The sequence below is a fragment of the Borostomias antarcticus genome (genome assembly GCF_949987555.1).
Source record: "Borostomias antarcticus genome assembly, chromosome: 15".
Lineage (NCBI taxonomy): Eukaryota > Metazoa > Chordata > Actinopteri > Stomiiformes > Stomiidae > Borostomias > Borostomias antarcticus.
Window position 1 is genome coordinate 7,614,969 of NC_140248.1, and position 21,506 is coordinate 7,636,474.

The 21,506-nt window shown below is 45.8% G+C and overlaps 2 protein-coding genes across 3 annotated transcripts; one reads left to right on the forward strand and one right to left on the reverse strand.

The window, feature by feature from the left end:
* Positions 1–451: 451 nt before the first annotated feature.
* LOC311318324 (phospholipid transfer protein C2CD2L-like) lies at positions 452–16,082 on the reverse strand. 2 transcript variants are annotated; one of them, XM_084449620.1, is made up of 15 exons: positions 15,818–16,082; positions 15,033–15,456; positions 6,963–7,058; positions 6,715–6,834; positions 5,927–6,037; positions 4,867–4,980; positions 4,583–4,685; positions 4,284–4,404; positions 4,071–4,135; positions 3,685–3,806; positions 3,061–3,232; positions 2,744–2,851; positions 2,375–2,508; positions 1,911–2,133; positions 452–1,806 (listed from the first exon to the last, which is right to left on the reverse strand). In XM_084449620.1, exons 2-15 carry the CDS (start codon positions 15,393–15,395, stop codon positions 1,541–1,543), a joined length of 2,118 nt encoding a protein of 705 aa, XP_084305746.1. In that variant the 5' UTR covers positions 15,396–15,456; positions 15,818–16,082; the 3' UTR covers positions 452–1,540. The 2 variants fall into 2 exon arrangements, with proteins under 2 accessions (XP_084305746.1, XP_084305745.1); XM_084449619.1 differs by having other exon boundaries at positions 4,284–4,407.
* Positions 16,083–16,603: 521 nt separating this feature from the next.
* Positions 16,604–21,358, forward strand: dpagt1 (dolichyl-phosphate (UDP-N-acetylglucosamine) N-acetylglucosaminephosphotransferase 1 (GlcNAc-1-P transferase)). Its single transcript, XM_084449782.1, has 9 exons — positions 16,604–17,083; positions 17,306–17,426; positions 18,159–18,372; positions 18,519–18,665; positions 18,813–18,897; positions 19,020–19,208; positions 19,330–19,417; positions 20,175–20,333; positions 20,648–21,358. Exons 1-9 carry the CDS (start codon positions 16,929–16,931, stop codon positions 20,711–20,713), a joined length of 1,224 nt encoding a protein of 407 aa, XP_084305908.1. The 5' UTR covers positions 16,604–16,928; the 3' UTR covers positions 20,714–21,358.
* Positions 21,359–21,506: the final 148 nt, after the last annotated feature.

The window sequence follows — 21,506 nt, forward strand, 5'->3', positions numbered from 1 at the left end:
TGTTTTCTGCAAGACATTCAGACAATCTTTACGCACCCCGTTAGAGAACAGACCAAGTTAGGCCAGCAAAATCCAAACCAGGGGAGCAGATCAACTTTGATGCCATAGCTTTATTTAATAGCATTACATAATTAAAAATTTCTTCATAAATAATGATATTTATTTATACATTTTTTCGTTACTTAGCAAACTGAATGCGATGATGGGAGTCCTACCTGTAAAGCAAAGAGGTGGGGTACTGTAGAGATACAATACAAACTATGAGAAGAAGTCCAAATAATTCAGTACATTGTGCAGCTTTGAAATACACAAGCTCTACAACATCTTATTGGCAAGATTTACATTGAGTGATAGCTCGTTGATTGCCTTTTTTTTCTTTTTATTATAAAACACATATGTCAATAGAGAAAACGACCTATATGTACATCTTTACATGTTGATTATGTTCATCTGTGAGGGGAGAGAATGTGTCCTAGAGGAAGGGAGGGTTCTTGCATTGCACAAGCAATAGAGGACTAACCATCTCCATGTAGCCTATATATTTTTTTTATTTTTTTTTAAATTGTGTTGATTACAAAGTATTTACCTGATTCAACTACCTGAAACAATTACTGTTACTTCAATGTATTAAAGGTACTGTATGCATACTCTCTGTCCATCAAAAGATTGCATATCCTCTATAAATATTGCTGTTCTGACCCAAGGGGATTTACTTAAGAGGCTGGTTAAGCAAGGCTTATTATTAATTGAGTTTATGGTTTTGAAATGGCAATACCACTCTTTAAATTTCCTTCCATGATCTGAAAATAAATATAAACACAGGCAGCATGTTTCCGCTTTCTGCATAAGTTACAATGATGATTGTAATTTTAAAAAGTAAGACACTAAGTCAACATTACCACCAACTTAAGACTGAGGGTAGATATCTGTTCATCCACTAAGTTTCTGATTATTATGACCTTTATCTAAGCAGGAAAGAAAGCACACCTACTACACAATGCAGCTACCCAATATTGGGGGTAAACCAGGACTCATCTTGTGAATTAAAGAGCAAACAATACACAAAACAGTTGAATTAACACAAGAAGAAAGTGCTGTAAACAATCAGATAAAGTTCCAAAGTGCAACCAAGAAAATCATTTTCATATTATTTTTTTTATATATCCTTTTCAGAGGACACGCGCACTCTTGCTCTACTGCCCTCTTGTGCTCAATGGGGCATACAGCATTTAATTTCCACAATGTCAAGTGTGTTTTTCAATATTCCCCTTTAATCCAACAAGCAGCAGGGGCTTCTCACAATAAATATTGACCCCCCCAGATGTGTGACTAATTCTCTCCATTCTCCTTCCTGAAGGTGGAGCATTACATTTCCTATCCAGAGGGGTCCTCTCAGAGGTAAGCTTTGACAAGAAACCAGTGACCACCCACCTGGGGTGTCCTGCCTACATAAACTGTCAAAGTCAGAAGGATGAGGCTCAACTAACTTTCTTCCATATACATTGTACAGCAGTTCTACCATCTACTCCTTCAATGCCAGTCAGTGGTCCGCTGTGCTCGTCCCTCCATTAGTGGCACTGGCTTTGTCCTTCGACTTGGAGGATGAACGGAAGGAGGATGAGCGGAAGGAGAAGCGCTTGATGAGGCGTCGGGAGAAGCTACCGGACTTCTTATGGCCAACGGAGTCGCCAGAGGCGGAGTTGTTATCAAGGCTTGAGACATCTTCGTGGGATTGGCTGAAGCTGGGGTCCTTCTGTCTGTGTCTTCTACGGAACAGCAACTTGGTCCCACTCCGGAGGAAGCCCACTGTAAGAAAAATGTAGGTTATTATATATGCAGAGTTACAAAGAGAAGCCAGACGAGCAGAAACGGATGAGAAACGGATGAGAGTAGGGCTGGGGTTCGGTCACTTTTATGGTCCTTGAGGCTGCGTGTCTCCAGGGCGCCGGTGGATCCCGTTTCTGACTCCACATCATCTACGGAGGGCCGCTCCGACGCGTCCGAGGGCGTGGTCTCGTCTGGGTCGTGGTGTTGCCCGGCCACACAGTGGCTAGAGGCTCCGCCCAGCAGGGCGGCGTCCATGGCGGCGGCGTAACCCATCGACAGAGCCGAATCATCCTCGGAGATGGGAACCTGGGGTGTCCGCACACAGGACACAAGACACACATGAACCGCAATGAGAAGAATACTCTTGGTGCTCTACAATAGGACGCTAAGCAGAGATACATGTGATAATTCAGACAGTGAACGACGTTATCAGAGCGATGCCCCGTCACAAAGAACGGGAGGTTTTCTCTTATGCGGGGAGCAGACCATGCAGGTGTTGGCAGAAAGCAGATGGGGTTTTGACACCCGCTATTTACTAGGTTCTGACCTTTGACACCCCAGAGATGATGAGCGTGCTTCTTTTAGTGGGCGTCTTCCTAGCAGCCTTGCCTGCAGACTCTGTCAGCTGCCGGATGGCCGTGTCAGCGACAGGATCCAGACCATTGGAAAGAGGACTGTCCACTGGAACACGCACACACGCACACGCGCACACGCACACACGCACACGCACGCACGCACACACGCACACACACACGCACACACACACACACACACACGCACACACACACACACACAATGTACTGTATCGGTAATCTAGTTTCATATATAACACAGTGGAAGCTGCAGATATCTTAAGAGATGTTAGTCCAGAACGCGACCCTGCTGTCAAGGTTATCATCTCCATATGAGAACTCACAGCTGGGGGAGGGGCTAGAGCTGGCCCTGCTATGGAGGCTATCGGAGAGGATCGTGAGGCCCTTCTCCGTCACTTCCACTTTGGACGGAGACCGCGAGGGGGAGTCACCTAAGGCAGCAGGGGGAGCGAGAGTCAGACACCATCACATCAATGTCCCTCCGATCACTGTCATCGTTACCACTACAGAACTCTTCCCTTATATCCCCGGTATTGTATGTAGACCTATTATTGTAGGGCACTTGTATCCTATTTTGCCCAACTAACAAGTTCATCTCTATCGACTATCTTGACAACAGACTCAAGAGCAGTGAGCTGACCCAGCCTGCGGTCCTGTTTGAGCCGCGACTGGATGGTGGTGACCGTGGTGACGATGGTGCCGTCCGGCATGACGGTGCGGTCCACGTCCACCTTCTTGGTGGGAGTGAGAAAGGAGCGGAGAGGAGTGGCGTTGTGGGCGCCACGGTGATCCGCCGCCTCCAGGTAGAGCAGCTGGGGAGACAGACGATGTGCTGTTGAGACTGGGCTCTTATAGTTTTTTGGGTACCCCCCCCCCCCCCCCAAACACAAGGTTTGTGTGACACATCACTTAACCTTATTGGGCATCAGTTGGTCACCTGCTGCTGTCGGCCCAATAAAAATAGCAGGGTCTATTGCGTATGATGCATACAAATGGAAAAAGCCAATCTGTTCCAAATTTTGAATTTGAATTTTTGAACAAAGCTAAGGATTCTCTGATGGTCGATTATGCTTGAACAAACCATATTGTTTCATTTCAGGGCCAAAGGTGTGAGGCTAGAAAATACCAGCTTAGCGTGTAAATCCTCTGTGTAAATTCTTTGAAACAATAAAATGGATACTCTAGGATAAAACAAAGAACTCTATAAAGAGAGTTAAAAGGAGAATGTAATCGTCACAGAATGTACATGTCACATGTTACTGACCTCAAAGGTGACTGTAGCGATTGGTGCCAAGCCATGGCCTGGGTTGACTGACAGCACATGTTGTCCAGTAGGAGCTCTCCGAGGGAGGTCCAAGGCCAAGGAGGCGTGGCCGGGTAAGAATTCTGCCAAGTCATTTGAGAATGTGACTGAGCTGCACCTCACTATATACTGTCTATCAGTACCTTCATAAAATAATAACTTTCATTATAGATCTCTTCAGGTTATACAGTGCCTTCTATCGGACAATAGTACTACCAGTTAATCTCTTGCTGTCAATAAAGCATCCTTGGGTCTTTTGAAAGGCACTATATAAATGCAATTTATTATTATTATTATTTTTATTATCATCATCATCATCAAGTTTTAAAGATTGAAAGATGCCTTACGTTCCCCTTTGCTGCTCCGCTCCTGCAGTCTCAGCCTCAGTTCTTTGGTTTCTGGGCCCACGTCCCTAGATGTGATAGATTGAATAAATATCAGATAAAACATCATCAGGGTGAGCATAACAGATATTTCTATTGCCCTTTAATTTATGGGGTTAATATTTCAGGTACTGTAAACCGTAATTGGTGTGTGTGTGTGTGTGCTGGTTCTCTTACAGTGCGACCTCCTCGCCCCAGTCCAGAGAGGCTGCAGGGCTGTGAGGTAAGAAGCGAGTCCTCTTCTCAGTGGACGGCTGGTCAAGGCTCACGACACAGCAGATCTCTCCAGACCACTGACCTGCTGACACACACACACACACGCACGCACGCACACACACACACACACACACACACACACACACACACACACACACACACACACACACACACACACTCAGTACTCCCCCCTGGAGATACTGTACAGTGGGCCGCACACAGAAGAGGAAGAGATGGTGGCTGATGATGTTAAGGCTGACCTCCTCGGAGGCCGGTGGCCCGGAGCTGGCGCAGCAGCAGCCTCTGTGTGGGGACACTCTGAGACAGGGAACTCAAACCCCCTACGAAACAGTCCCTGGGAAACTAGAAGTAGCAGGAAGGAAGGAATGAAGTCAAATTAACAGTCAAATCAGTTGGGGGGGGGGGGGGTAGCTTTCATTTTATATCAAACAGCCACTTAAGGTTAATAGAATGAGTTTCTCTAAGGCTTTGTTGTATTTAGGACCAGTTAGGTGGCATGAGGAGAAGGAAGTGTGTGTTTTACCGCAGGGCTGGATACACAGGTCTTCAGGTTGAGTATCATGGCTGGCTGCGTACTGAAGAGAGTGTCCTCCACCAGCTCTCCTATCATGTCCAGGTCAGCCTCTGCGTCCTTGTTCTGGGCACAAAACACCAGCCAATCAGCGTCAGCAGGCACCATCATCACATTAGGGATGTGGTAGATAGTCGTTTTATACGGCGCAGCTTCTGCTAGTCGTTTAGGAAATACTAGTCAGCTAAACTAAATATAATATATATATATATTTTTTTTTTAAGCATTGGTCCAAAAAGCACATAGAATAATGTAAAACTGTGCAAATAAAATAAATCAAAATAAACAATAGGTCTTTCTTTGGGGAGGAGGACTATGCCATCAACTCAAGATGAGCTGGAGTGATAGTGAACTGAACTGCTCATCCCACTGAGTAAAGACCCAGTTCTGTGGTGGCCCAGCGCTTCCCCAGACTGTAGGCTACCAGCTTGCAAATCACTACCCCAGTTTCAACTAATTTGTAACATTCAAAGCAATCATATTGAAATTATTAAATCAGTTGTGTAGTGGTCAGCTATTTTTTTTATTTTTTTTGCACAATAGGCCTATTATTTTGATTTATTTTTATTTGCACTGTTTATATGCATTATTTGTGATTCAGCAAAGGAAAGCATTGAAAGATTGATCACGGATCAATAGGATCACGGCAACGTTCCGTTACTCCACTATTAGATAGATAAATAAACTTTATTGCAGAACCAGGTCCATATTAAAATGAAAATAAAACAATACAATACGAGTTAGGAATGCGAATACCAGAGTTAGACTAGTCGTATAGTCGGTTAAAAAACCACCGTCTACTCGTCAGTGAAAAAAGTCGCTGTGCACATCCCTACTGTACATAACACAGTTGAACTATCACATGGTGTGTGTGTGTGTGTGTGTGTGTGTGTGTGTGTGTGTGTGTGCGTGTGTGCGCGTGTGTGTGCGTGTGTGTGCGTGTAGACATGCCATAACATGTCATGTGTGCTGATATGACCTGAGACTAGTAGAGCCTGCAGTGTCCTCTCACCTCCCTCTGGAGCCTGCGTGGACAGACGGTCAGGAAGAAGGAGGGCTGTCTGGAGAAGGACCAGGACACCAGCAGCCCCGGCTCCTCCCCCTCCTCCAGACGCACCAGCAACTAACGAGAGAGAGAGAGAGAGACCCGCATTAGAGAGAGAGACCCACGTTAGACACCAGCAGCCCCGGCTCCTCCCCCTCCTCCAGACGAACCAACAACTAACGAGAGAGAGAGAGAGAGAGAGAGAGAGAGAGAGAGACCCGCATTAGAGAGAGAGACCCACGTTAGAGACCAGCAGCCCCGGCTCCTCCCCCTCCTCCAGACGAACCAACAACTAACGAGAGAGAGAGAGAGAGAGAGAGAGAGAGAGAGAGAGAGAGAGAGACCCGCATTAGAGAGAGAGACCCACGTTAGACACCAGCAACCCCGGCTCCTCCCCCTCCTCCAGACGAACCAACAACTAACGGAAGAGAGAGAGAGAGAGAGAGAGAGAGAGAGAGACCCATGTTAGACACGAGGTGGTCAGTCATGATATTACACGATTTCAAGATAGACCACACACAGAGCTTTAGTGAGTCTGTGGGTTCCATCTTAAAATCATGTTCTGCGCTTAACCCAGCGCCCGCTGTCGACGTGCGCACGGCTAATCTTTCACCATCAGTCATGAGGTTACACCAGAATCAGTGTCGCATTCAAATCATAGCTTTCCATAATAATACAACGAGGTGAAAGCTCCTGAGATTGTTTTAAGAGACACACATGCAAACTACACGCAAAATGGTGACGGCGTGTCATACCTGGGCCAGCATCGGCTCTATGGTGATCTGATAGGTAGCCATGGAAACAGCTGCAGGTGACTGCTGTGTTACTGTGACTGGAAATGTTACGGCGTCAACGGCGAAGTTACACTGCAAAACCTGCCAGCAGGGGAGAACAGAGCGATGAGGATTGATAATAACAGTGACATGAGAGTACAACTGTAGGAGGTTGCCATGACAATCAACTCAAACAGGTTTGGTTGAGAGGTGCGCTAAAGTAACCTTACCATGCTGTGAGCTGTTCGGTCAGTGCAGGTCACACTGTCTATAGTGGCGGAAGCAGGAAGCTGGAGACTGTTGTCAAACGTGATCTGGATCGAGCTCTGATGGCAAGAATAAAACCGTACCAGATGTTAACATTAGGTCAGGAAGGGCAGGAAATCACATAAAGGATTTACTTTTGTAACGACACAGATTATACCGAAGTTGACCCTGCTCGTCAAGCCGCTTAAACCATGATTAGCTCATGATACTTTACTGCATGAAATGCACATAATCCTGAGTGTTTCCTGCAGTCAGAGCATATTACGTCTCCAACCACCAATTGGATATGTCTCCCCACGGCAGTATTTTAGGAACATTTAATTTCAAACAATTCAGAGAATTCTGATATCATATATGCACTCATGCTGGTGTGTGGAAAAATGCAAAGTCTTCAGGCAATATTTAGTAAGCGTATGAAAAGTCAGAAGTTCACCATCATGAGCTAGCATGCTGAACAACCTCACAAGAACATGGACTTCTGATGAGTGTTATCGTTCTGCACAGCCCCGATGTTCCCGTATAGGGGGGGGGTGGAATAACAGGAATGAGGGCTAGAGCAGGAACACAGAGGAATGCGGTTGGGAGCACTGGGCTGGGAAAAACCGGCAAGAAAATGGAACATATTCTCTGCTACAAATGCAGCAGGAAAGAAGCAGGAAAGACCCGCGAGCCGCCCTGATGGGTCCACAGGTTTGGTTCCCTGTAGTGAGGAGGACGACGACCGAGTGCGAGAGACCGCATCATTCATCATGGCGTCAATCGGTCATCTACGGTCAAATCAACTGAACCATCTCCCAGACACTCTGTTCTTGTTTATCAGACAGTGACAGATTTTTAGGCCATGGAATGATTACCACAGGCAAGAACAACTCGCTATGCTATGACTGGAGACAGATGATTCACTATGCTTGTCTGTCTGTCCGTCTGCCTGCCTGCCTGCCTGCCTGCCTGTCTGTCTGTCTGTCCAGTGATCTGTGCCAGAGGATGAGCATCTCTGTCTCTGGGAGCTTTAATAGAGGATGAGCATCTCTGTCTCTGGGAGCTTTAATAGAGGATGAGCAGCTCTGTCTCTGGGAGCTTTAACAGGCTCAGGAGAGGGAAGGGAGAGAGGATGAATCCCCTATTGTCAGAGCATATGTTCCTGAACCTCCAATCTCCATCAAACAGAACTGCAGGAGGTGGGAGAGAGTGATGGTGCAGGGTGTGTGTGTGTGTGTGTGTGTGTGTGTGTGTGTGTGTGTGTGTGTGTGTGTGTGTGTGTGTGTGTGTGTGCGCGCGTGTGTGTGTGCGTGTGGTGATGGGTTGGCAAAGACATTGTGTCAACGAGAAGGGCAAGGGGCCAAAAGCTATGCTCCACAAAAAATAAAAGATTGATTATATACTGCATCCAGCCTTCTTGTTGAGCACAGACCGGGGTTTCATTTTGGGCACAGACTCCACTCACACACTGCAGTCACATGACTAACCCATCCAGCCTATTCTGTGTACGTCAGCTAGCTGTTGCCTTGTAGTGCTCAATCATCCGTAGTTCCAATATGCACTGCCAAAAGAGTGACAAGTGTGGCTACAGTAGGCTATCCTGTTGATTATTCAGCATAGAGCCTGGCATTTATCTTTTATAAGACATGCTATAAAATAAAAAGCAGTTAAAAGTCCGTTGACCATGAGGATGAAACGGCATATATTCTTAAATGATCAAAAATAAAAGCAGTTTACAATACACAAAAATACAGGCTACAGTACCCATCCTAATTTATTACAATTACACTTTTTGGATGGAGATTTTGTACAACTCTCTCTCTCCTGGAGAGACGGTGACAGTCACAGCCCACACTGTGTCCTTGTGATGCGCCCACCGCTGTGCGAGTGGGCGTATCTACAGGGGGTATCTCTGGAGAGACACCAGTCTTGAGGACATATCCATGGTGTCATTTTGAGTTTGTCAGCCTCCTAAACCTTCTGGCTCTACTTAAATAGGCGCTAAAAGCCAGAAAGAGATATTTTTATTATTACTCTACATCCATGTCCTAGTTGACCTTCACCCCCTGCCCAATATCTTCTCCCAGAAAGAAATAATCCCCGGGCTAAGACAGTTTGGTGCAATGCTCTCTTGAGGACCTCCACGTTGTAGAAAGCACATCAGGGTATTCTGCAGGCAGAAAATCACCCATCAATCAATCAATCAATCAATCAATCAATCAAAGCTTTATTTGTATAGCGCATTTCATACGACCCACTCTCTACATATTCCAGAGGGAAGCAAAAAAACAGTATTACAGATCTTGAATAGAGTACTTTGTTTCCAAAAGGGCTATATTAAGAATTGGATCTGGGATGTTTTTTTATGAAGAAGAGGAAGATGTTATGTTAACATTAGGCTAAAGGTAAGACATTCATATATGGAATATGTGTTAAGGAGTTAAGGAACAGAAGTCGAAACGTGTGGTTGCATTAAACAATATCATATTTGAGGATTAAATAAAAGAAGAAAATGTTTCTAGAGTCCGGGTCATATTGAATTTTATTGAATTGAATTGAATTTTCGGTCTCCTTGCTATGGAGTGATCCAGCACTGGATTGAACTAAATAACTTTTTTTTTGAGGGAGCACATTCCCAGCAAACACACAACGTCAGGGAGACGTTCAGATCATGTCTTAATAACGTCCGTCGGTCCAGAACCCCATTTGTACGTCTGCTGGACCCCTCGATATTCAAACGTCTGGCTTGGACCCCTCTAAGACGTCTGTGGACGTGCAAAACGGGTTCAATATCTGAACGTCTAAAAAAACTTTCATTCTGGCTCCTAATTGGATGTCTTTGGACGTCCGAAAAAGACAGAAAAGACATCTAAAAGACGTCTTTTAGACGTGTCTTTGCTCAGTGGGTTGGTTCTTAAACTCTTAATGACCCATCTGCCAGCCAGACGATCAACAGGAAGCCTTGTTTCCTCCAGCTACGTGTATATATATATATATATATATATATATAAAGTGGTGTTTCATGCCTCAGGGCCATCGCCTGTACATCCCTCTGATGTCAGTGATAGAGGCCAAACAAGCCTGATTCTACTTCCACCATCAAGCCAACATTTCACCGTAGACAAATCCAGCCTTGCTCTGTGAACAGAATCCTTCATGTCTTTTTTAGTGTACCATCGCGCTTATTCACTAGCACTGACGAATATCTATTCCATTTATAAGAGTGGCAGTGTACATTTCCCTTCTCTTCCATCGAGGGGGGTTAGGAGATCCTGCCCTGAGGTAGGGAGGAGAGCGGGAGGTAGAGCGCTAGCTGAGGATCTCAGGGTCCCTGGTTCGATCCCAGCTCCCGGGCGTTGAGCCCAAGTGTCCTTGAGCAAGACACTGAACCCCAAAATCGCTCACAGTAAGAAGGTCTCCGGGCCTTTCTGTGCGGAGTTTGCATGTTCTCCCCGTGTTCACAAGAGTTTCCTCCCAAAGAACCCGATACGAAAAACATGAAGAACAGATGCTCTTCAGTCCGGTCCCTGACCAGGACCTGGACTGAGCTCTTGGACTTGGTCCGCGGGCGCCATGAACGATGGCTGCCTGCTGCTCCTCGCTGCCCCTGGAGGACAGCCTGGATGGGAGAAATGCATCCCGCCCCCCCCCTCGGGTCCTGTACTACATTGCAAACAGACACGGTGCGGTTAAACAGCTTCAGGTGAACTTCGTGTGCTTTCCTGCTCGCTAAGGTCTTCTGTGTGAAGTGGAGCCAGAACCTTTGCTATGTGCCCCAGTCTGCAGAGAAGCACAGCGGGGTCAGCGGATCAAAGATGTCTGCAGCACATGTGCGCAGAGTATCAATCAATCAATCAATCAAAACTTTATTTGTATAGCGCATTTCATACCCAGAGGCAACACAATGCGCTTTACAGAGAACAAGGGAGGTGGGCATAGGACCCACCCCTACATATTCCAGAGGGAAGCAAAAAACCAGTATCACCCAGGGGCCAGATAAGTGAGCTGTAGAGTATGTTTCTCTACCGGCTAAGAACATTTATAAAGCAATAAATTACATTAAATTACATTTTCAGAGTAAGAGAGGCTAAAAACATCATAGGAGAGACATGGCAAACACTGGTGTATGTCTGTGTGTGCGTGAGTGTCCAGCTACCTGGGTCCAGTTAGAGGCAGGGGTCGGGTGGGGGTAGGAAAAGGATACGGACCCGGGTTAGGGTGAGGGGAAGACGACGTTGGTCGTCCCAATGTAAGAGGAGCATGTTTTTCTGTATCAGAGTGCATCAGTGAGGGGTGTGTGTGCTCTGTCAGGCCAGCGTTATCCAGCCGTGTGTGTGTCTGCCTGTCCACGCATGTGTGCACGCTCATGTGTGTGTTCTCAGAGGACGTCCTTCTGTTGACATCACACACGTAACCAGCTGTGCTGAGGCCTAATGCTAAATCCCCGGATTACAGAGAGAGAGAGAGAGAGAGAGAGAGAGAGAGAGAGAGAGAGAGAGAGGGGGGGGGGGGGGGGGGAATCTTCTTAGTGACCACGTAAATCATCATCATCAAACTAGAGCTGGACTGGACTCACTCAGATACTGTATGGGAGAACATCATCCAGCAATCACTGCCTCATCCCAGTGGAATGTCTTCCCACTGGTGATTGGCTTGAGTGAAATGAATGATATAGAGGATGAACCAAGTCCAGCACATACACTATATGGATAGAAATACCATGTACAATATTACTTTGCTATTATTACAAGCTCAGTGGCCTTGTGGTTAGAGTGTCCACCCTGAGACTGGGAGGTCGGGAGTTCGATCCCCGACCGAGTCATACAAAAGACTATAAAAATGGGACCCATTGCCTCCCTGCTTGGCACTCAGCATCAAGGGTTGGAATTGGGGGGCTACATCACCAAATGATTCCCTAGCGCGGCACCGCTGCTGCTCACCGCTCCCCCAGGGGATGGGTCAAATGCGGAGAACAAATTTCACACACTCAGGTGTGTGACAATCATTGGGACTTTAACCTTTAATCTTTCTCTATACCTGAACAGAATCCCATCCTCAAGACAGATATGATCACCCCTGACCAACCACACTCTCTCTGGCTGTCTGATTAAAACGCCACTGTGAAGTTGTGTTTGTGTACCAGGATTCACATTTCCTGGTCAAGTGGTCTCGCGTAGCCAGACCTATCTCCACACTTCGTTTACGCTGTGCCAGCGCCGGAGACAGGTCTGGCTGGACATATTACCATTCTGCAATAAAGGGGGGGGGGGGGGGGGGGCAGTGTGACAACGAATGACAAGGTTTATTGACAAAACCTACATCCGACTACTGGTCAAGCGTCCTGAGAAGAGTGGATGAGGAGTGTGAGGGGGGGGGGGGGCACTGTCCCTCACACCCCTTCAGACGATGTCAGGCTCTGAGCTGTCAGGCTAGCGGACAACGGCTAACAGCTCTCACTCCTTCCTCCTCATCCACTCTTCTCAGGACTGGAGGGAAGAGGTCTGTCCGACTCTGGACACGTGCACACACACACACACACACACACACACTTGTGTCATGGACATGGATGACTATGGCAGCCTGATGCAACTTGGCACCATACCAGGATCAGAAGATACTCTCGGGCTATTGAAGCTCCCCGGCCATGTGATAGCCTATAAGGTGGTATGATGGATCAGACAATATAGCCAACTACACAGCATTAGTGTACCAACCTGGGGGATATGACAAATACAATTTTGATAATAGCAGCAGTGCCTGTTAGCTAATGTTTGGGTAAGTATGTCATGCCACGAGAGGAATACAATTTCACGACGACACCAGCAGGTGATGCCAGAGGTGCACTTCACGTTAATTCCTCCACGGATTCACATTTCTCAGTCCTCACGGGATGACACCGATGCCTTTTCTTCCCAGGTCCTGTTTTCCTCCGGCTCAGCTCATATTTTGCCCAATGCAGAAACATAATCGTGATGATGTGTAGGTCAGCGCTGAACGTGAGTCGCAGGCACCATGGTTCGGGCTGTTGCCGAAGGTGTCTGTTTCCCGAGTGGCCACGGCAACATGCCTGGCAGGTGGCAGGCGGTTGTGTGCGGCGCAGAGAGCATGACGTGACACTTCATACCACCACCGCAACAACCCCTCGGGCTGGTTTTTCAGGTCAGGTGTATTTGAGTATGAGGGGAAGGAGCAGGAACAAGAGTCCCAAGCAGAGACCTCTGACACACAAGCTTGTGATCACATTGGACGCAGGTGCACTGCTCAACACGGGAGAGGGAGGAACTACTGAGAGGCTCATTACAGAACTAAAGCTGTTGAGCCTTGGAGGAAGTGAAAGCAGAGTGTGTGAATCTTGTGTAATCAATATGCCGGTGAAGTTAGTGAAAAGTACTTCACCGGTAAAGTATAGTATGACCTCCTCTACTGCAAAAAATAAAGAGGCGTTGATTAACACGCGGAGCTATTTGCACCGGGTTGTCCGCCAGTACTTTTCATCCAACCATATGGACTGTGCTGAAAGGAGCAGTTGTAGATATTGTGTTGTGCTGAGGAACAATAGCTGGCTCTACTAGCTTTGGCTCCTGTCCAAGGTTCACATCATGGGTAACAGCTTGTCTCTGTTCCCTACACTCCTGACATGTTTACCGGCTGTGGAGTTGAAGCTAAAAACCAAATTATGTAACTGTCCTAGTGGGCTCTGAGGCCCAACGATGTAAACTATGTCTGGGTGAACTGGCACTAGGCTACTATGTTGAGAAACAGTGATGGCGTGCGTAAGCATCTCAATCAATATGATTTATTAGCATGATTTTCAGCACGGGGTGTGCAATTAAACACATGCAAGCAACTAGAGAGGTATGAAGTCATACACACACACGCCCGCGCACACACAGCAAGAATCAAATCAAACTTTATTTGCATAGCGCATTTCATACACAGAGGCAACACAATGCGCAGCATGTAAAGCATTTAGTTGGACCGTGTCACAACATCCCATCATCTCATCGCTGCTGCATAATAATAGTACAGTATATTGACTGTGAGTGAGAAGTAAACACAGGCGCAGTCAACTATAATGATCATAATCAGCACGTTCATAATACCTCAGGTTCTAAGCACACATCACATCAGTGGGATGTATGTTATACGGTCCCCTGTCTTCCTTGAAAAACAAGTACCCAGAATTCTCCTCAGTACCCGCCTGATATGAAAAGGGAGTGGTCAGCTCTTTGTATCAGCAGTGAATCAATGACCCTTGTGGATCACAGCAGGAAGGAGGTGCTACTTTGGACGTGTCCTCTTTCACTCTAGGGAGCAACAGCCTGACCCCCTTTAATCTCTCACACACACACACACACACACACACGAGGTAGGCCCGATAGCAGGGGGGGGAAGATGTGGCACCTCTCCCAGTGCCCACTTTTGATAGCCAGAGATCAAAGGCAGATTTTAAATAAGGTAAAATGACCTTTGGAGATCATCGTCTGTGATAGACGATACTCTGGAATATGTAGGGGTGGGACCCATGCCCACCTCCCTTGTTCTCTGTAAAGCGCATTGTGTTCCCTCTGTGTATGAAATGCGCTATACAAATAAAGCTTTGATTGATTGATTGATAGACAGAACATGCTACTGGGAGAGCGAGAGGGAGAAGTGAGACTGTCCTAGTCATAAGAGATGGATGCTCTTACTGGGGGATGAGTAGTGTAGCTCTCCCAGTACCATGTGCTCTGGATGCAGTTATACAAGAACCTGCCTATGTCCTACTTATCATCACACTTCAACTCCCACACCTCCATTGAGTAGCTCTGCCTGCAATGAAGTGCCTATATACATATTGCACACAAGGTGTCACACACGTGCGCGCGCGCGCACACACACACACACACACACACACACACACACACACACACACACACACACACACACACACACAGTGAAAGAACTTGCTAAATCTGTCTTAATTGTTTCACGTGTTCCCAGCACCATTGTGTGAGAATGGCCTTGGAGAGCTTAGAAACAACAGCGTAGCCAACAGCAACGTAACGACTTACCCCATGTCTGCAAGCTTGCTCATTGAGTGCCTGGACCCACGCTTTCTGACAGTTGTCCCGGAAGGACTTGAAGGAAAACAGAGAGGTGAGCAGGCCCTTCACCCCTGCCTCAGAAGCCATCCCTCCATCCCGTCCAAACCGGAGCTTGAGCAGGGACCCCCACACACCCCCAGCCTGGGTCTGGTGGGACAGGGTGAAAGGGAGCGTCCAGGACGTGTCCTCCCTGCTCTTGGTGACGGGCTTGGTGCTCCTGAGGCGCAGTACAGCCAGAGAGTACTGGACCAGCCAGGCCAATACAATCAGCAGGGAGGTCAGGAACAGTCCAACCAGGCACAGCCACTTCATGTCCTGGAGCATCATCATGAACTCCTCTGGCCTCTCATATTGTCACAGGATCAAGATCGAGACTCGGACTGCCCTATGCCTGTGAGAGGGCCAGGTAAGAGTCGGTCAAAATGATGAATCATGGCATACATGGTTATCTGTACATTGCCTCAAAAGAAAATGACGAAATCGTGCAAAGTTGCAAATGGGTGCGGCGAGATTGTGTAAATCAAGCTCGGCGGTAGCCTATACTGTCTGTTTTCTTTCAAAATACTGCATGTGGGTTTAGACGTGTGCAGAAAGCGATAGTTGCGTCGTCTCGGTATCAGAATGTAACCAGCACCTCGCGGGATACACTAAATACACCAAGCACTGTCTCATTCACTCAGCGGGAGCGTATATGCAACCAAATTGCAATAAGAAAAAACAAAATAAATAAATTAGACCAATAGGCTACCTACCTATTTTGTTGAATGGTTCTATCTGCCACGGTCAGGAGGTATCAATAGCAAGAAATCATAGCGGGCTACATGGCCAGCCAAAACCAGGTTACATTGTGTCAACAGTAATCCGAATTGAATGCAACACGAACACGATTTTGCTTGTCATCTTCAGATTTTGGATCGTGCAGCTCTTCAAGCCTTGAACGATACCTGAAAATTAATAATTTGCCTTTGATCATCCTTCGAGTGGACTACAAAATAGAAATCCCCTGAATTGGGATCCTACCCCTCCTCCCATCTCCGACCCAGTGCAGAGACGGCATTGGAAATGCGCACAAAGTGGAGTGGAGCTGTCAAACAGCGCGTGCACGGCCAAAAACCTTAAAGGGCCACGCACGCGCTCTTGCGCTTTCCTGTTTCAAAGACAGGATAAAAAATAAAACATTAAAACACAACTTTGTGTTCGTTGATGAATTGTCATTTTTATGCAGATTAATACCGTATAATTAAAGAGAACATGGCATATTCAGGACGGTGTAACATGTTGAACAATGATTTGCATCATCATTGCAGTAGAGCTGAAAATATAAAAACCAATGTTTCACAGACTACTACCAGAAAAATGTAGACAGTAAGCTACTACTAACATGCTTTCCATACTCTTTGCTAACATTAGTTACTACGCAGTCATGCACAAGAACTACTGGGAACGTTTGCTTCTCTGAACGTAGCCCAAATTCCATTAGCGGAAGTAGACGTGGAACTGGTCCAACATATACAAGGTCCGATTAGAAACAAGGGCGAGTAGTGTTGGTAGTGTCGTAGCTCCCTGGCTGTGCATAATCGCTAGCCATGCGTTTTAAATTATTTCCATACACGACTGGTGTCATATGGCGTGATTATTTTATTTGGCTCGTTAGTTAATGAGTCGATCCAGTCTTCTTACTTGACTAGTTGACGAAGGTCTATCGAATTGGGGCATCGTATCGTCGTAAGGTTTTGAAAGCTAGCTAACGTTATAGTCGCTAGCTACATTCTTCTGCAAGTTATCAAAACATTAGTCAACTAGTTATTCAAAGGGGATAACAACGTTGTTTATTTCGAACCTGTAATATATTATCCAGAAACAATGACACCAATTCCTGTCCTACCAATTGTGATCAACTGTTGTATGTCTGCACTAGGGTGCATGGCCACACTCAAACTCATTCCAGCCTTCAAAGACCATTTCATCGCAGCGAGATTGTATGGGATTGACCTGAACAAAACTTCTAAAAATCAGATGTGAGTATTGCCATTGTCACGTTTGATTATAGATAGAGAGACAGTTTGTTTTCTTGATGCTCATGAGGTTAATGAACTTCTCTCTCCTCTCTGTTTCTCCCCTCATCCCCGTTTCTCCCCTCATCCCCGTTTCTCCCCTCATCCCCGTTCATCCCCTCATCCCCGTTTATCCCCTCATCCCCGTTTCTCCCCTCATCCCCGTTTCTCCCCTCATCCCCTCAGTCCGGAGTCTCAGGGCGTGATCAGTGGGACCGTGTTCCTCATCATTCTCTTCTGTTTCATCCCGGTTCCGTTCGTCGGCTGCTTTGTTGGAGAGAAGTGCGCAGGCTTCCCACACGATGAGGTGAGGGGACTGGGAGAGCCAGTCTGTCTACCTGTCAGTTAGATCAATAGATAAACTTACATTAAGTGCATTCAACATAGGACGGAGGTATTCAAGCAACATAATATAAGATAGATAGATAGATAGATAGATAGATAGATAGACAAGACTTGGTTAATCTCCAGGGTGGGAAATCCGGGCGTTACAGCAGCAGTGTGAGAGAACAGAAGAGGTAGTGAATAGACTCAGAATCAAATTAGTTTTATTGCCATTGTACTTTTTCAACATACTGTACTAGGAATTTGCTTTCACGCATAGTGCATAACATGGAGACAACATTGGACAGGGTGCAGGGACGAGACAGGATAGTGCAAAGGGGGGGTATAAAATGGGGGGAGGCTGGTGGCCGTGGGGAAGAAGCTGCCTCTGGCGTGCGGTCGTGGTCCTGATGGGCCGCAGCCTCCTGCCTGAGGGGAGGGGCATGAAGAGATTGTGGGAGGGGTCGGCCGCAATCTTCCTTCTTCCATAGCTAGCATACGTAGTACAATAATATACATGGTACTGTAATAACAATAAACAAGTGAAGCATAAAAATTTTATAAATATAAAAAATGGTCAATATAAAGTGACAAGTGACACAGTGGTGGGGGCCAGAGCTTACAGTATTTAGAGCCATTTCCCCTAAGGGAAGCTCGCTGTGCCCGGTGTTAATTATTATTAGCCCTTTCATTCTTATGTCTGTCTTCTGGTCAGTTTGTCCAGCTGATCGGTGCCCTGCTGGCCATCTGCTGTATGATCTTCCTGGGCTTTGCTGATGATGTGCTGAACCTGCGCTGGAGGCACAAGCTTCTGCTGCCCACCATGGCCTCCCTGCCACTGCTCATGGTCTACTTCACCAACTTTGGCAACACAGTCATCGTAGTTCCCAAGCCCTTCAGACTTCTGTTGGGGATGCACTTGGATCTGGGTGAGTGCTGTGATGTGGGCTCATGTGCTTCAGTCTCCCGGGAGCTACCCAGGAAAGGAGTAGTTAGTCAGAAACCACATCATTCACACCTTGAGGTACTGTTTATTGCACCATGTACTGTACAACATTTTGTGTTCTTTCTGTAGGACTTCTTTACTATGTGTATATGGGGATGCTGGCTGTGTTCTGCACTAACGCCATCAACATCTTGGCGGGTATCAATGGGATTGAGTCCGGACAAGCCCTCTTCATCTCTGGCTCCATCATCATCTTCAACCTGCTTGAGCTGGGTGGTGAGTGATAGTTGTCACGCTGATCAGATTTTTTTTTTTTCAATTTGGTTCCACTCCCTTCTGTGCATTTGCATGTCTAGACACGACCAAACATGGTTGAATGTGATAGCGGACACATGGCAGCTCGGTCTTCTCTCGTTGTTGCAGGAGACTACCAGGATGACCATGTCTTCTCCTTGTACTTCATGATCCCATTCTTCTTCACCACTTTAGCACTTTTCTACCACAATTGGTGAGTTTGAAACAGTTGTTGACGGGAAACATCGCACATTGTTGACAGCATTGCAAATGACATCGTTTTGTTGCAAACATGTCAAGTCAAAGGAACATCTGTTAACGTATACCTCATCACAGGTACCCCTCATCTGTGTTTGTGGGAGACACTTTCTGCTACTTTGCCGGGATGACGTTTGCTGTGGTGGGCATCCTAGGACATTTCAGCAAAACAATGCTGCTCTTCTTCATCCCTCAGGTGGTCAACTTTGTCTACTCATTGCCTCAGCTCTTCCACATAGTCCCCTGTCCCAGACACCGCCTCCCCAGGTAACGCTAGGGCTAGCGAGCGCATTCCCTCGCTGATATCTCTCAATTCTAATAGTTGCACCTGAGTATTGTCAGGAATCCTGATCATACTTTTACTCTCCAAACGTCCTGATGGATGAAGATTAAACCCGGACACAGGAAATCTAGGAATGAGCTACTCCAAATTCAAAAGGAAGGATCTATCCAAATTAGGAGACCTGATACTAACGGTAAATCATTCTAACTTTTGATTGGGTTACAAATTACATGCGTTACACTTTAAAGGGGTAGTTCAGAATTTTGGACAGAGCCTCATTTACGACTTGCCTATAATGTTGTTGATTGATGGAGAACATTTTCAGCTGATTCCATGCTGTCTCTCGTTCCGGGATTAGCAACATGCTACAGTAATACTATCTCAATGCAGTATAAACGGCTAGGATTCAAAGAAAACTCAATTAAACAATTCACAGTGCTTCCAAATCAAATATGAGGACAGTCTGTCAGGGGCTCATTTGCGTTTTTATACCATAAGTCCAACTATTGTTGAACCCATTTGTTTGTTCGGACCTATATGTCTCTCTCTGTAAATAGTTAGGCGGAGTGATACGTAACTAGCCGGCACTATTGTTTTCACAACAACAAGGAAGGAGAAGAGTGGACTATTCTCTTACTATCAACACAACAACACGTTGCAATGGCCACGTTTGAAACGGATGTCTCTGACATTGATGAGGAGTTTAGTTTATCTGGCGATCCTTACTTTTTTGGAGTGTTTATAAGTGAGTTTTGTGTGAATGCTAGCCATTTAGTTTTGGGTGCACTAGCATTAGCATGTCGTTAACGCCTGAATGAGAGACAGCATGGACTCAGCTGAAAATGTTCTCCATCACTCAACAACATTATGGGTAAGTGGTAACTGACCCACAATTCTGAATTACCCCTTTAATATGTTGTTAATTTGTCAATGCCTTTTGTGGCCACCAGGTGGCAGAGATGCTATGGTTGCTGGATGTGCGGAGGGGCCAGGATAAGGAGGAGGATGAGTTTGTGGAGTGCAACAACATGACCTTAATCAATCTGGTGCTGAAAGTGCGGGGACCCACTCATGAGAGAACCCTCACAACCATCATGCTGCTCATACAGGTGCTACCATAGGGGTGGGAATCCATTCCATCCATTTTCATCAGAAAATACATTTATCAAGTTTTTATTTATATAATATAAACTATATTTTAAGTTATAAACTAATAACTTAAAATATTATTTATTTATAAAGGAGTTTGTGAATCAATCGATAATCGTAGAGAATAGAATTTCTGATTCTTACATTAATCGATTTTTCCCACCAACTCTTTACTACAAAGCTCATATTTGAATGTTTTGAAAATCTCTGTCTTAACATACTGTACACATTTGAACAGTGAACACTTGATTGTTCATATTTGTCTCTTGGCCAGGTGTTGGGGAGTGCATTGGCTTTTGGAATCCGCTATCATCTAGTGCGCCTCTTCTACGACGTATAGAGACAATGCTACGAGCCTACAGGAATGAGTCCTAGAACAACCTCACTCATCTATGATGCTTATGCCAAATGATTGAGTAGTGTTTCACCTCTCACCCCTTGAAGATGGGTCATTTTACCAATAAGACTTACAAGAGGATATTCCTCTGTTTTTGGCAGTCAAGTTAACAGGATGGTGGGAAGACCATGCAGCCAGACCAATGCAGTTGACGGAATCGGAATCAGAATGTCTTGTATGGAAAATTAACTAATTTGGATGGAACGCACTTAATGGGAATCATACCATTGTGGAAAAAAGAATGGAGAGGTTCCACGCCTATCCCAATGTAATCAACATTGAGGGCAATACTCTTGGTGACAGGTTTACATAGGGAGATTGAGGAATAGTAGTGAGTATTCTCTGGGATGTGTTGGTTAATGCAGTCCAAGGGGAATTGAAGGTGGAGGGAACCCTGAGAACGACAGGATGAGATTTACAAAGGATAGATGGAATTGTTCGTTAGTATTAATGGTTTAGATGTATTTTCATGGACATTCTAAAAAAAATGAAATGTAGAAATCTATTCTCAACCCAGATTTAGCTTCCATTATGTGAAGCTATATTGTTTTGACACTGGATTATTCTGCCTGTTGCAGGAACATAAGTACAAGCGTAAGACTTGATAACGTGTTTGCTCTTGTAATTGATTGGAATAAATAAAAGTGATCAGAACAAATGTGTCATAAACATTATACATATTTACACATTTTAAGAAGTGTTTACTCTATCTATTCAGATATGCAAAATAAAGTTC